We start from the raw sequence: 15,792 nt of genomic DNA, 5'->3' as shown, positions 1-15,792 counted from the left end.
GAAATATAAGGTAGTATGTACAATCCAAGGGCGAGTAGAGCCCTACATCTGTCTAGACCATCGGAAACCAGAGTTAACCTCCTCTTCAAAACCAGACTCGCAATCATCTTCGTCAACTTCTCGATCCGTCCATCGAGCCGAATCCAGCCTCGATACACTGCTCCCCTGTTCAGTCGGGCTCATAGTCCGTTGGGATTCATTCTCACCGGAGAATGCATCACTCCGATGACCATGATTCCGCAACGGATCAGACACATTCAAACCAGAGACATCAGGCAAATCATCTGTATCCTTATCGGTCTCCAATTCAGGCGTCTTGGTTTGGTCTTCGACCTCATCTCCTGAGCTGGTCGGCCCGACATTGGGAGACATTGCTCGGTCCACGCTCCGCTTTTGCGAATCTTGAATGTCGATAACAGGCATGTGGGCGAAGTGCGTATCAACTAAGTGTTTCACGACAGGCCAGCCGTGGGCGTTGGTGAACATGCGTCGCACGATAATGTTATTATGAGCATCCGGCTCGAGTCGGACTAGGACCTTGCGCCAGGATAGATCGCGGTGGTAGGCTCTTGCGATTTTCTCCTCGACCTTGAGGCCGCTCTCGGCACTGTTTGCACTGGAGCTAGAGCTTGGGGGTAATTGCGTCGCCGAATTGGGTGCTGACTTTGATTGTTTGTTCTGTAGCGAACCGAAAGCCAATGTGCGCCGCTTGACCGGCAGAGGAGGGGGTATATCTTCCGGATGGTATATGCGGTCGTGGAAGATGGTTCTGGGTCGTGAGGCAGGGTCCAAGATGAACTCTGGTGGTGGAAGTGGTGGCATCAGTAAGTCTCCTGCAGACTCGAAGAAGGTTGTTTTCGGGGGCGTGTGGACGCCGTCGTTCTCGTATGTGGAATGGCCGTGGGTAACAGGCGCTGGGCCATCACCAGCCTCAAAAGAGCCTAGAGTCTGGCTGCGTCTGTAGATTCGGGAATTCTTGCCACCATGGGGAGTCTTGTTCTCCTTAGGGCGGAATAGTGAGAAAAAGGTGTCCAGAGGACCAAGAGAGGCATTTCCTGAGATATTCTCTTTCACGGATCCCTCTTCTGGAATACTCATGGGAGACAAACGATTACTAGGTGGTGCAAGGAACTGGCCGGGCCTTGGAGCGACGGCCTCGTCCACCTCATCGTCTTTCTGTCTTTGCGGAACTTGAACGGTGGGATGTGAATGCTGACCAGTCTCGACTAATTCAGTCAGAGGTGATTCATCACCGGAGCGACCCAACCGTGGAGACTTCGAATGTGCTCCAGTCAACTCTGCCCAGCCCCATTCAGCCATAGTTCCGACAAGTCCGTTGTCCCTCCTCGCCTTCTCAACCCGGTCCAGACCTTTCCAGTCTAGGAAGAGCAGACAAGAAGTGCGTAGAGGAACAATTCCATCGTTCACCACGTTCGAATACACAGTACGATGCTGAAACTTGCTGAGAACCTCATGCGCAGGACCACATGGTAGAATCCGCAGAAGCGGCTTGGAACCAGGATCCGGTTGGGCTTGCTCTTTTGCTGAATCTCCTTTTCCGGCAATGATGGCCCCCCAGCCACTGCGTACTTTCGGTGCTGTCCAGCTCAATCCGAGATCTTGTCCAGTACGACCAACCAGACCCAAGTCTAGGGCAAAGCGGACATACATTGGGTTTTCATTGCTGAGGCCGAGGAAAGGACTTGCGAGAGCGATGAAGTTGACCGGCTGGATCTTATCAAAGAACTCGGGAGAGTGCTTTTGAATGTATGCAATTGCATATGTCTGAATCAGTCCTCCCAGGGAATGCCCGATAAAACTGATACTTGTAATCTGGTAAGGGTGATCTTCACCTCCGATGGTGTTGTCGCTGTTCTCAGTGGCCACATGGTGAGGATGAGATGCATGAGTATGCTGCTTGCGAGCAGTAAAAGGCCGAATGAATGGGCTTGGCTTGGAGCCTTTGAGGGGGAAGTACGGTTGATCTGGATATGTCAGGAGCAAGACATATTTGGCCAGACGTTTCCCGAGATATTGAATTCCACGTTCAGTGCGAACAGCGTTGCCAGAGAATCCTCGGACAATGACTTGCTCTTCGTCTCCTTCGTCGGTATCAACTTGGCTCCCATCAGCAGATTTTGCGTGGCTTTCTCTCCTTCTGGGCGTCTTCGTAGCTGCATCAATGCTCTCTTTCATGAAGAGCATGTCCGTACCCAGATTGCTGTGTAACCCGTGCGTCAGAAGCACAAGATGTACCTTCTTCTTCTTCTTCTTGTTCTTCTTGGCATCTGCAGGTGCTTCGGGTCTGCTCTGCGGATCCGGGTGCTCTTCCGTGGGAGTTCTCAAGTCATGAGTTCCATCCTCATCCTGGGAATCCTCAGCAGTTGGAAATGGCGGACTATTCCACAAACTATTCGTATCGTCGACCTGCAAAGCAATCGACTTCGAATACACTCCTTTAGCAGCGAGAGCCTGTTTCCCTTTAGCATCAGGCGACCAATGATCCAGCAATTTCCCAGGAGGACCATGGCCACTACTCCAACCCCCGCCAGAGAAGTATTCCAGCGATTTCTCATCGCGACCAACCAATAACTCGAAATGAACCGCTGCACTACTCGAGAATATCACCTGCGACTGTATCTCAATAATCCAAGTAACGCTCTGCTCTCCATTCAACCCTTGATTCCCGGATGACCCGAAGTTCTGCGCGTTCTGGACATAAGACGGGACTTTGATGACGGCGTCCCAACCACCTCCAGCCTTGAGATACGGCTCATACTGCGGGACGCCTTCTAGATCTTGTCGTTCGTACTTGATATTCGGGTCAAATTTCGCCGGGTAGCAGGCGGCGTAGAGCGTGTAGGGACCGTGGAGGTATGCGGCGCGCAATGGGAGAGCGGAGCTGTTCTTCACCCGCACGTAGAGCTCGGAGGGGATGGGAAGGATTGGATCAGCTGCGGGCGTGTATGTAATCGTATATCTGATCAGTTGCGGTTAGCATATGAGTGTAGTTTATGAGTCCGTGAGACTCCAAGGACACGCGACAGTTGATTTCTGCCCGTTTGAGGAGCGCTCCATGCTTGGAGCTGCGCTTCCTCCTTGGCAAGCTCACCTGACGACTTCCCCTACTCGCACACTGCCAACTTGGTGGATCATCAACATCTCTGTTGCTCGTTTGGCGTCGGGGCATTCGCGCCACCCGGAAAGGGTGTGGTATCGGGACCCTTTAGAGGAGAGTGTTCGGTCTGGGGATTGAGAGGCGGAATAGGTGCGCGCAGTGATCAGCATCGATTCGGATGGGCAATTCCATCATACATTTAAGAGGACATGAAGAGAAGCTGATACTTGCCCTGAAGGGTTGGGGCTGTGTTTATCGGAGATGGCGGGAGAGACACATGATTCCTTGGATCGGCGCTGACCCGGCAATCTCATACTTGTATACTTTCAAGGTATTCTTATATACTAATTGTATTCTAGCATGAATATGAGTGCGTATGCGTATTTGTTACTGAATCAAGTGAAGCAACCGCTCTGGCTCTTTATACAACTCCATCCAACCATCCCTCTCAACAGCAACAATCTTCCCATCAATACAAACCCGCCGCCATCTTTCCTCGTCTTCCAGGAAATCAATTCGAAGCCCTTCAATATCAGCATATGTAACCGTCTCCTCTGTAACATGCTTGCCACCCTGATAAGCCAAAGTCATCAAATGCAACGCATCTTCCGGCGACATAGGTCCAAACCGAATGAACCGCATCTCTCCACTGAGTGGCACAGACTCTGGAGAAATCAAAAACTCCTTCTCAAGACGCGGAACCATTGCAGCAAGCGCATACATATGCTCATCATTTCCCAGGATTTCCCGACGAACATCCCCCTCGTGCCCATCCTTCCGTAGAGTCATAGTAATCTTCCCCTTGAACCGATGAGACGGAGAACCATCAGAAGGATAAAGCAGCTCGTTGGCAGCCATTTTAAACCGATCAATACCGAATTTGCGATATTCAACTGTATCACTGTCCGCAACGAGCGCAGCATGAAGACCCCAGCTCGCAACGACGGCACCGTGTATCGTCCGATAGGCAGCATCGTCACTGTCACTTTCTATCGGCGTCCGCTGACGACCCTCATCAACGACAAACTGACTCCCAGGCGAGAACCTGGCGCCGAAGACTGGGATGGGAGATGGTGTGCCTTGGAGTAGTGTTGGCAGACCTGGTATCGGACCGGATCGTAGTCCAATTGAACTCGCCATGGCGTTGCCTGTCCCGCATGGAATCAGGGCGATATTAGGTGGAATTTTGAGTGTCTGCTTTGATTTGTAGAAGATATCGAGGATGTCAATCAGGCCCCCATCGCCTGAGAGAAGGATGATGGTTTGGGGAATTCCTTCGGCGGCATGGTTGATGAATTTGGATTGTGTCAGTTCGGTGATTGTCTGTGCAGACTCTGTTTCGTATACTTCGATGCCCTCTAGCCCAGTATAGTTGAATAGAGGTTGTAAGGCATCCTGGAAAACGGTTTTGGCTTTGCCTGTCCCCGAGCCAGTGGATATCACCACTTGGATAACAGGTGGCCTCTCTGCGTTTTGAAGATGGCTTGGGATAGTCGTTACAAAACGAGATAGCTCAGACGGTAGACTCTTTATGTCGATCTTCTTTAGATATGTGTGCTCTTCTGACTCATCGCTGTCTTTTTCGGTTTTCTGGAAGAACAGTACGCGATACTGACTCGGCGCTGGATCCGGCAGTATACACAGGATGTCATCGAAGTCAATCGTTCCGTCGACCCCGTATTTCAGCGTGTTGCCAACTATGTCAACCTCGACAGTCGATTCAGACATTTCGGAATGAGTCTTGGAATGAAATGTCCAAGAGTCAAGGAAGAAAAGTAGGTAAACCACGGGCTTTGATAAGCACCCGTGGGGCACCGGCTTACGACCCTTCGAGCTACATGTGATTTTATACTTGTGAACTATGAATTCATTCCCATTTCTAAATTGCTTTTCTAGATAGTACAGTCAATAGAATACAAACGCAATTCAAAACAAGTCAAAAATAGCGAAGGTAAATGATCTGGGCATTATTGACCAGGGGAGACCTCGTGCGGGGCGTCTTCATCAGGATGAGCGACATGCTTGTCACTCAGGTTGACCGCGATGAAGGTTTTGGGGAGTTCCACCCTGTGTATGGTCAGCAACTAAACATTAGATCCAGAAGAATGTGGAAAACTCACGTATTGAACTTGGCCTTCAATGTTTCAATCACCTCTTTCCAGTCTTGATGAGCTGTCAAGCTTCGTCGAGGGGCGCAGCCGATGGCGTGCCTCGAGTCGAGTTGCACGTCAAGCGGATCAAAGGCGTGACAACCGGGGCTGACGGAGATGCGGATGGAGTAGGAGTAGGAGTCCGACTCGTGATCCCGAGCTTCGTATAGCTCGAAGCAGATTTGAGAGAGATAGTCAAGCTCGGGTATGGCGCTCCTGGCAATCTTGGTTTGGATTCCACCTTCCAGGATGCAGTTCAAGAGGGTGTAGATGTGAGATTCTTTGGTAAAGTAGAAGAAAGACTTGGCATCCTGTGACGCTTGCACTTCTTCCAAATCGCGAACAATTTCTTGCAGAAGAGGGAGAGACGTCAGGAGACCAATCTCCAATTTCTCGCTGTCGGTGATACCGTATTCCTGGGGTGTCACATAGTCAAACAGAACCTTGGCCAGTTTGTAAAGTTCCCGGAGCTTGGAAAGCCGCTCGTCCATCTTGCACTTGGAAGACTTGGCACCAGGGAAAAGCTTGAAGTAGTGATCGTATGAATCATCCAGCGCCCGGAGGTGAGGGAGTGACTCGAGCACGCTGCGCTTCTTCAACCCGAAGCGATGAGCAAATGTCTGGTTTTCTTCGGGCTTTTCGGATCCAGGCTCCTGCCCGTTCTTAGATTCACCGGCTTCTAACATTGTGCTCTTGCATTTAAGGCTAGCCTTGTCATCCTCATCAGCAACGATGTCTGGAGGCATGAAGACCCATTCTAGGAACTGCCGGTTGTGGAGGGCGTCGAACTTCATGCTGTCGTACAGCTCAGAAAGCTTGCTGGGGTCGACCTTTTCGGTGTCACAGAATTCTGCAAAGAGCTTCTCCCATCGCTCCTTGAAGAGACGGGGATCTTCACCTGCACACCAGCGACCCTGAATGTTCGATATATCATCGCGGTCAGACGGGGCTCCATCGGGCTGGCTTGCAGCATCAGGGTCATTGGACGTAGGCGGAGTTAGATGCGGTGAGCTGGCAAACTTCTCAAAGTTGTGTCGCATCACGCTTCGGTGGAACTTCATTAGTTCAACTACCGTGGCGAGCACAACCGAAGGCTCTGGGATGTTGCTATCCTTGGGCCATGCGAATTGCGAAGGCGCAGATCCTTCCCTCAGAAGCAATTTCAGCTTCTTCTTGACCTTATCCATGACATCCTTGGCGGCATTGGAGTCGTCGAGCAAGTCCTTGCGCACCTGAATCAAATCTTCGGGAATGTCTTTCTGATCTAAAAATGAACAGGCCCAAATTTGTGCTAATTAGAAAGTTGATTAGCATAAAAATGATTACAAGAGATTCCCTTTCCAAAAGGCAGCTTGTCAAACTTACCACTAGTGCTCACTCTGCGTTCCGAGCTGGTAAACAGACGAACGTTGTTGAGTGCCTCCTTGTTCATCAACTTGAGATCATCACGCATGTTCAATCCAAGATCCTGCGACTGATAACGGGCAGCATGAGTGGGCTCTCCTCCCCACTTAATCACAAGCTGCAATTTATCCAGGATCAAGTCATTCTCAGCAGCGGAGAAGCGGGAGAATGTTGCACCAGAGATAGAGTCGCTTCGTGCCTGGCGCATCTCCTCAGTCTCCGGATTCTCCGGATCCTCCGGCACAGGCGTAAGAGGCTCTTTGCCAGTGACAGCTCCTGGAGTGGAAACAAATGGCGTAGTATCACCCATCTCCTCAGGCGTCCGCTTTCTAAACATGGGCTTGATCTGGACTTTCGTTCCAGGCCAACCGCCCTTCTTTTCCAAAGAGGTACGGAGCAACTTCAGCTTCTCCATATCTTCCAGACCTTTCTCCATAGCTTCTTTGACGGCATCAGATACACTGGACAATGCTGCCTCGCCCTTGATCACTATCTCTTCCTGGTGGCCCTTGAGCAAGTTCACAAAGGGTTGACTGTGGAAGGTGAACTTGAACTTTTGCTTGGGAGTTCGGTCTGCATGCCGAATGACTGCTACCATTCCCTTCAATTTCCAAGAGTGCTTGGAAGCTGGAAGGGGCGGAAGAGCTTCATCGTTGGCGTGCTGTACCGAGAGAGCTGGTGACTTCGCATTGGAGGGACTGTAGGCACGAGAGGTAGAGTGGCCCTCGCGGGAGTTCAGCTTGCTAAGAGCAGCGCCAATATCAGCGCTCTCCACCCCAGATGAAGAGGCCACCGATGGAGTGGCAGTAGACACCTCCGAGGGAGGGTTATCGTTTGCCTTGTAAGGTCCTTGGTTACCGTAAAGTCTGGAAGTGCTAGGAGATTTCAACAATGTTTTCAAGGCCTGGCGATGAGACCCAGCCGTGCTCCTTCTGGATGGTCCGATATCTGGAGATGGCGGCTCAGATGCATCAATTGGCCCTTCACATTTACGTCTCTCATTCAGGAAAATATCTCGCAGAATGTTGGCACACTTGTCGTAATAATCATTGTTGTCCTTGACAAAACTCCAACCATTGACATCAATGACGTAGCTTTTATCTCCAACACGGAGCATGTCAAAGCCGCAAATCCTTTGGCCAAATCCATTGGAAATCTTTGAAGCAATTGCCGCTTCTTCCTTGCCAAGTTTGGTGATGTATCGTATTTCCTTTCCGTGGGTGTTACGACGGACGAGGCCATCCACCACAGGAGATTTGCGGGTTTCTGCGTGGCAGAAATCGGGTCCCACTGTATAGGCCTTAACATCCTCAGCATTGTCGACTCTGAGGAACTGTTCGTACAGGTAACTCGTATCGTTCTCGGTGACAGATCGGGGAACAGACAGATTGGGATCATATTCTGAGCTCTTGTTGCCAACCTTTCGGAAGAGCCTTCGTCCACCGCCGCCATATTGCGAGTCGTTCGGGAAGTAGATGTGAATGTTATGGTCTTCACCATTGACCGGTTTCTCGACAAAAGGCTTTCTGAAAACTTTGCCGTCAACAATCAACGCCTCGCCGTCCTCGGACATGGAAACACTCTGAGTTCTAGGGGCGCCGCCACCAGTCCCGTCTTCTGGACCTGGAAGCTTCACACCCGTAAGGCGATATATATGCTGGCCCAGCTCGGCTGATTCCACAACTGGACCGCCATCACGGTTGACTTCCAACCGCTTCGGGGTGGGAACTCCCATATGATCCAGGATCTGCAGACACAGCCGCCGATCCCACAGAACCTTTTGCATAGGCAAATCATTGACACACAGTGGTTTCCGCAGCTTAGCATACGCAATAGCCTTATCCAAGGGGAATCCATCAGAGAAAAAGGCCACCAAGAAATCACACACTGGCCAATTTTCCACCGCCTCATCGAGAATCACTTTGTCTCCAAAGACAATCACCTCAAAATCACCTTTTGATTGGAGCCGGGTCAGGATATTCTGGCTCGGTTTGCTGCGAGCCTTGACATCCAATGCACAGACTCCAATCCTCCATGGCTTGAGAGAGCTGGATTCCACCTCGCTGATAGAGCTTGCGGCCGTGCTGGCAGCTGTGCTTCCGCTGAATCTTCTAGGTGCCCGGCTCGAGGAGCGTGTAGAGTGTCCAATTACACCACCGGGCCGAGGTTCAGATACCGAGTCAGGTTTTCCTGCAGTCTTTGTGGGTTGGACGGGCTTGGTTGGCGACAATCCCGTTGGCTCGGGGATCAGCTCTGTGGGTGTCTGTTCGTTCTCGGTATCCATCGACGAGGGAGGAGAGGCCGTCATGATAGGATCTGTAGGGGTCGAGGAGTCGACATTGAGAGAGCCAGCGGGATCCATAACGGACAGGACTGGGAATGTCCCACTGATAAGAGGGGCAAAGTGGGGTGAACAGGATATCAGAAACCCCGGAGTGAGAAGGATAAATGTTAAAATTAAGAGAGAAGAGAAGAACAGATCAACGTCGCATTCGGAGAGAGAGAGACTGTATTACCAAAGAATGGGCCCGCAGGCGGAGAGACGGTGAAGAGGTTCACCAACTTTGTATCTGCGCTCATGACGAGCCGGATGTTTGAGCTTATAGTTGAGTGGTAATTGCCTACTGGATCTATTTCGTCTATGTCGTGCTTCTAGTGGAATTAAAGTACTTTTGTAAATATAGCCAGGTACTTTGTCTAGAGGTACTCGATACGCAACGACATCCTTGATAAGGTGATCATCTCCTTTTGAGGCAAATGCCGATGATAGTGAGTCGGGTGGCTAACACTAGAGGATTAATACATACGCACGTCATATATAATCTATCGAGCTTCATAGTATTATATTTCAGATATATTTATCAGTACAATTCACACCGCTGCAGGTACTGAGTACTTCGTGATTATGTACTTCTTCCTGTAAGAGAAGGCGGTCTATGCTATGCAGGATTAGGCGGGGCAGAAAAAAAACAGCGGGAAAAAAAAAAGAGAGCTCAGCCAGGCGGAGACGATTTCAAAGCACATACTCAAGCTGTTTGTGTTGGGGGATATCTGGAAGCCAATGGTATTTGAAGCATTGCATTGGTACTCTTAGTCTCTCTACAATCCCCGCTGTCTCGCCGGCATCTATCTCGAGTCCATCTCCAGATTCCATATCAGAATGGCTGCTGCTAGCGACAAGCACGATGCGCCTCTGGCAAAGAGGCAGAAGCGCACATCTCAACTTGCCAAGGGGCAAGCGCGAGGCTCAAAGATCTTCGCTCCCTTCCGTGTATGTTGAAGGCCACATTCCCAACTCCGTGCTCCAGCTGACAATGTCCCGTGAAGACATTAGGATTAGTGTCACCCACACCGGTCCCTTTCACTTCGGTACGCCTGGGCAAATCGACCTTCCAGATTACCACCTCAGTCGGACATACCCTGCAGACTTATGATTTGCGCCGAGGCCTGAACCTAATCTTCCTGAGTCGGCCGCAAACCCCCGAGATTATCACCGCAACTTGCGCGTGGCAGGATAAGGTATTCGCGTCATGGGGTCATCTCCGGCCACGGTCTCCGGGTGGTGTTTGGGTTTTTAAGCGTGGTAAGAAGGTCGCAGCTCTTGATAGTCCCTCGGACCTGACGGGTCCCATCGAGCGATTGGTCGTGTTCGGTTCGTGGGTCGTTGGTTGCTGGGCTGGTGGTGTTGAAGTGTGGAAGACGGGAACATATGAGCACTATGCTAGTCTGCGTGCGCAGCCTGTTCAGGGCTCTGATCAGGTCTACACCGGGGTCATGTGCAACATGCCCACTTATCTGAACAAGGTCTTCGTGGGCCGGACCGATGGAGCGGTCGATATTTGGAACCTCCGCAGCGGAAAGCTCCTTTTCACTCTGCCTGCTCTGTCTGCAGAGGCTGGACCAGTGACTGCCATTAGCCCTACCCCCGCTCTATCTCTTGTTGCCATTGCGTACAAGAGCGGCGCATTGTCGATTCAAAATGTCAACTCTGGCCAGACAGTTTTGGCTCTGCGAGCTGCTTCGTCTCAGGGTCTTCCCGTGACCTCTATTACATTCCGAAGCGACGGTCTTGGTGCTGGTCCCGATGGCCGTATCCCAGGTGTCATGGCCACCGCGTCGAGCGGTAGTGGCGATATCACACTCTGGGATCTGAACGAGGGAGGCCGTGTTGCCGGCATTCTCCGCAGTGCCCACAAGGTTTCAAGCGGTGAGAAGTCCATGGGAGCGAACAATGTCGAGTTCCTGGACGGTCAGCCTGTACTAGTGTCCTCGGGTGATGACAATGCGTTGAAGACTTGGATCTTCGATGCAACCCCCTTCTCGCCTATCCCCAGACCTCTTCACGCAAGAAACGGTCATTCCGCTGCTGTCAGTGCCATTGACTTCCTGCCAGCCTCTTCGGACGGATCCGATTCCGGTGGCAAGTGGCTCATGAGTGCTAGCAAGGACTGCAGTCTCTGGGGACTAAGTCTGCGCAAGGATAGCCAGCATACTGAAATCTCCCAGGGCAATGTGGAAAGCAAAGCCAAGAAGGCAGGCCAGAGTAACTCGAGTAAATCGCCAGTGGATGACCTCAAGGCTCCCGAGATTACTTGTATCGCTTGCAGTCTGAACCGTGATGGTGGTATGGGTATCACCACGTCTGGTCCTATTTGGTCGAACCCCAAGGCTACAAATGCCGATGCTTCCAATGCAACCGGCTGGGAAAGTGTGGTCACCGGTCATCGGGGCGACAAGTACGCACGTACCTGGTTCTGGGGTAAGAAGAAGGCAGGTCGCTGGGCCTTTGCGACTAGCGATGGAACGGAAGTCAAGGTATGAAATTTCCTCGACCATTATTGATTATTACTAACTAGTCTTTCACAGAGCGTGGCAATCTCGCAATGTGGAACTTTCGCTGTCATTGGTTCAGCCGGAGGCGCTATTGACATGTATAACATGCAATCTGGACAACACAGACAGAGCTTCCCAGCCCGCCTACCAAAATCTCGCGTGAGCAAGCTCAACATTTCGCCCTCGACAAAGCACACCAAAGCTGTCACCGGATTGATGGTTGATAGTCTGAACCGGACCGTCGTCAGCTGTGGATTGGACGGCAAAGTAAAGTTCTGGGACCTTCTTTCTGGATCATTCATTGACGAGCTTGATTGGCACCCAATGGCTGCCATTACTGGACTTCGCTACAACAAGGCCAGTGAGTTGGTCGCCTTCAGCTGTGATGACCTCTCAATCCGCGTGATCGACCTCGAGACCAGGAAGCTCGTTCGTGAATTCTGGGGATGTGTGGGCCAGGTCAATGACTTCATCTTCTCAAACGACGGACGCTGGGTCATTGCGGCTTCTATGGACTCGGTAGTCCGCGTTTGGGATCTGCCCACAGGACATCTGATCGATATCTTCCGGGTAACCAGCACATGTGTCGCCCTGGCCATGTCATCCACAGGCGAATTCCTTGCCACTGCACATGCTGGTGGTATTGGTATCAGCCTCTGGAGCAACCGCAGTCTTTTCATGCCCATCTCGACCAAGAACCTGGATGAGAGTGTTATTGAGAACGTTGGCGTTCCGGCAACATCAGGAGAAAGCGGTGCTGGTCTTGTTGAGGCCGCGTTTATTGACATCGCTGAAGATGATGAGGCCGAGGGCCCAGTTTTGGCGACTGAACAACTACAAAACGATATGATGACTCTCAGTCTGGTTCCTAAGAGCAGATGGCAGTCATTAATCCATCTGGATACCATCCGGGTAAGACACAGTCACCTTTACCATTAGAAGCAGTTGCAAACTAACAGTTAAACAGGAGCGCAACAAGCCCAAAGAGGCCCCCAAGGCACCCGAGAAGGCACCATTCTTCCTCCCATCCATGCTCAGCTCCAGCGGACCCGAGCCAGCCGCCTCCAACAACGAAGCCGCCGAAGCCGGATTCCTCGCACAGACCGCCGAGGCCGAACGTCTACGCATCGCCAAGTTGCAAAACGGCGAAACCGGCCCCTCCTCCCAGACCATCTTCACTCGGTCCTTGGAAGCCGGCCATAAATCCGGCAACTATGATTCCTTCATCAACCACCTCAAATCACTCCCTCCCGCCAAGGCCGATCTCGAGATCCGGTCATTGGATCCTCGCGTGCGCGCTGGACATTCCGAATTGTCCGACTTCGTCATTGCTCTCACTAACCGCTTGAAGTCGAAGAGAGACTTCGAAATGGTTAATGCTTGGATGGCGGTCTTCTTGAAGATTCACTCTGATACTGTGTCTCTCAGCTCTCAGAGAGATGGGCCTGAGTACCGTCTGTTGCAGAAGGCTTTGGCTTCCTGGGCTCATGAGCAGGAGCAGGAAGGAAAGCGTTTGGCTCAGTTGGTGGGATACTGTCGTGGTGTTGTTGGGTTCTTGCGGTCTGCCCGGTAAAAGATCTAGAGTCATTGAATGGGTTGTTTGGCGTATGTAAATGAGCTGTCTAATTTGTTGCTTCGAATCAATATATGCATTCGTCTATGCTTTTTCGGGATATATGCATAGTCCTGCGGGATCTACATAACCAAGATTCCGTATATATGTGCTTGTCCAACGTACAGTCATAGGCCATACGCCCTTTCACGCCTCCCAACCTTTACATAGTTAAGCTACATGATTAGCCCATCACTCTTAACTGATTTGAAAACGGGCAGAAAAAGGTGAAAAAAGGGGAGGTCAATATAGGGCGAAAACTTTGCATGAAACGGTATACTCGCTTCGAGGCTTTCGTGTAGAGTTTGTTCAATACTTCATGGCACTGTATACACATTTATGACCACCGTTGCATGTAAAATATGTAGACAATGTAGTTTGACTTAGGGTTGAAATAAACATCGCAGCCATCGATAGTTCCCGTCCACGGGCCCCCATCCCAAACCCTGACTAATACCACCAAAAAATATCCGCCCGCCTACAATTCATTTCCTACACACTATGGGAATTCAATACCTCACCAAACACCTCCTCCCATATGCCGAGAACGTCCAACTGGATGGGCAGCCAGACTCAGATCTCGCGCGCGTACGAGGAGTCGTCATCGACGGCCCAAGTCTAGTATACCATGTCCACCACCGCCTCCTCTCATGGATAGACCCAAGCTGCGACATCCTCGACGTACAACCAAGCTGCGATGAGATCAGTCGCGGGGTATGCAGCTACCTCCTCCAATTGAGAAAACTAGGCGTTGAAATGTGAGCGTTCCACACCCCACCATCCCATCCCATCCCATCCCACCGTAAACTAGCATACATGCATCTCCAGTACAGCCCACTAACAACAACAATTTAACAGCCACAAAATATGCTTCGACGGCGCCCTCCCAATCACAAAACGCGAGACGCGCGTAGGAAGAATTGAAAAATCCCGCAAAAGACTTGAGCTCGCGCGGCGAGACCTGCCCCTCCACTCCGCACCCAAATCCCGCTCTCTCATCTCCCCCAAGCAAGGCCAAGTCTGGTGCAGTCGCGGCCTACCCGGCCGACGGAAGAACCTCCCTGAGAACCCATTTATGGTCTCGGTCGTATACGAAGACCTCAAAAACCGGTGGAACAAAGAGCAGATATCCAAAGAAATCGACGAAGACGTCACCTCTCTTGTCGGTCATGAAGAATATCCCTGGGCAGGGATTACAGTCATGGTTCCCGGCGAAGCAGACGTGGAGTGTGCGCGTGTCGCGAAAGCGACGGGGTCAGCTGTTTTAACTGGTGATTCGGATCTTATGTTACACGACCTCGGACCTGAGGGCGCGGTTGTTTTCCTTGATTCTGTGCAGACGCCTTCTGGGGTGTGGGATCCTGCTGAGCCTGATATACGTGGGTTGAGGATTTGTCCGCATACACTTGCGCGTCGGTTGGGTGTTGCTAGTATTAGGCGGTTTGCGTTTCGGTTGACGAGGAATCCTCATTTGAGGTTTGCGCAGATTGTTCAGGGTGCTAAGGATGATGGGGGTGTGACGGAGCTTTCGGGTGCATATCGTGAGTTTCTAAGGGAATATGAAGATGAGGGTACACATTCGCAGCCCTCTGCTGAGACGGGGGTGTTGGTTCAGGATTTGGATCCCAGGGTTTCGGAGTTGTTCTGGCAGTATCAACTTCCTGATACATATTGCTGGGAGGAAATTCCGCATGTTTATCTTGGGATTTTGAGTGAGGATCATGCTAGGCAGTGTGCTTGGAGGCATGGCCGGGATTATCGTGCTCTTGGGTATTCATTCTTCAATCTTTCTCGGGCTGCTGATAACCGGTACTCGGTTGTGCGTGAGTACGTTCGCCGAGGTGGGAGAATTGTCGCCGATGAGGTAGCACTCAGCGAGGAAAAGTACGTGAACTCGAACCTAGGGTTACTTCGCAGTCGACTTGAATCTGCACGGGATACCTTCGGGCATAGTCTGGCTGCGGAGAGGTTCTGGTTCTTGTTCGCTCTTTCTGAGGTATACCGCGATGCGAGCGCGACCCCAAGTGGAAAGCAAATAGAAAAGTTCCTTGCAAAGGGATACATGGGTCAAAGAACTGATTGGGTGGATATTCAGCTCCTCGGTCAGATCCAGGCTACGTTGTATTCTCTACGGATCCTGAAGCAGCTTCTTGATATCGCTGCTCCTGATGATGACTCGGTTGAATCCAAGTCACTACTTGCGGAATTGCCGCCGCTATACATCATGATGTCGCGGCGGCGGATGATCGAGAGTTTTGCTGACAATCGGGTCGTTAAGGATGCGGTTCGTCGATTGTTCACAACATTTTGTTAACAAATATAATACATGCTGCAACCCAGTCCGCCAGAACGACTGGGGTGGAAGGAGATGGCCTATGGGCAATCACTGGTCTTATTTCAAGCAGGACCTCGACTCATCGGCTTTGCCATCATGAGGATATTCGCGCTGGTCATCGTAGAATTTAACAACATGAGGGCCGCGGCTAGGCTAATTGGCAGCTATGTCCTTGAAGGGCTCCTTCAATCGCACCTGATGCTGATTTGTATCCGAAGCCGCCGAATTGAGAGTTGTAGTTGGCACTGCTTCAATGCGGTTCATGCGATATCTCAAATTGGCGCCAATCGGTCCTGGGTGTTATGGGGGTTGTCTGTTACCAGAGACAAGACAACGCATA

At 51.2% G+C, this 15,792-nt stretch overlaps 5 protein-coding genes across 5 annotated transcripts; 2 read left to right on the top strand and 3 right to left on the bottom strand.

Annotated features, from left to right (window-relative positions):
* Nucleotides 1-42: 42 nt before the first annotated feature.
* PENARI_c005G07952 (lipase ROG1 family protein) lies at nt 43-3,288 on the bottom strand (the record flags this gene model as incomplete). Its single annotated transcript, XM_022629877.1, has 2 exons — nt 43-2,980; nt 3,113-3,288. 2 exons carry the CDS (start codon nt 3,286-3,288, stop codon nt 43-45), a joined length of 3,114 nt encoding a protein of 1,037 aa, XP_022490310.1.
* Nucleotides 3,289-3,505: 217 nt separating this feature from the next.
* On the bottom strand, nt 3,506-4,846 carry PENARI_c005G02668 (uncharacterized protein; the record flags this gene model as incomplete). Its single annotated transcript, XM_022629636.1, has 1 exon — nt 3,506-4,846. One exon carries the CDS (start codon nt 4,844-4,846, stop codon nt 3,506-3,508), a length of 1,341 nt encoding a protein of 446 aa, XP_022490472.1.
* A 239-nt stretch (nt 4,847-5,085) lies between these two features.
* Nucleotides 5,086-9,034, bottom strand: PENARI_c005G06691 (inositol polyphosphate kinase VIP1; the record flags this gene model as incomplete). The annotated part of the gene is made up of 3 exons (XM_022629814.1): nt 5,086-5,185; nt 5,239-6,559; nt 6,634-9,034. 3 exons carry the CDS (start codon nt 9,032-9,034, stop codon nt 5,086-5,088), a joined length of 3,822 nt encoding a protein of 1,273 aa, XP_022490130.1.
* Nucleotides 9,035-9,832: 798 nt separating this feature from the next.
* On the top strand, nt 9,833-13,078 carry PENARI_c005G10802 (rRNA-processing protein UTP21; the record flags this gene model as incomplete). Its single annotated transcript, XM_022630018.1, has 4 exons — nt 9,833-9,943; nt 10,000-11,487; nt 11,539-12,417; nt 12,473-13,078. The coding sequence occupies 4 exons, from the start codon at nt 9,833-9,835 to the stop codon at nt 13,076-13,078; spliced, it is 3,084 nt and encodes a 1,027-aa protein (XP_022490244.1).
* Nucleotides 13,079-13,618: 540 nt separating this feature from the next.
* On the top strand, nt 13,619-15,691 carry PENARI_c005G08941 (uncharacterized protein; the record flags this gene model as incomplete). The annotated part of the gene is made up of 3 exons (XM_022629922.1): nt 13,619-13,875; nt 13,976-15,401; nt 15,686-15,691. 3 exons carry the CDS (start codon nt 13,619-13,621, stop codon nt 15,689-15,691), a joined length of 1,689 nt encoding a protein of 562 aa, XP_022490109.1.
* Nucleotides 15,692-15,792: the final 101 nt, after the last annotated feature.

Source organism: Penicillium arizonense (genome assembly GCF_001773325.1).
Source record: "Penicillium arizonense strain CBS 141311 chromosome Unknown PENARI_contig005, whole genome shotgun sequence".
Lineage (NCBI taxonomy): Eukaryota > Fungi > Ascomycota > Eurotiomycetes > Eurotiales > Aspergillaceae > Penicillium > Penicillium arizonense.
The sequence above is the reverse complement of the archived record's forward strand: the minus strand, read 5'-3'. Positions and strand labels throughout refer to the sequence as shown.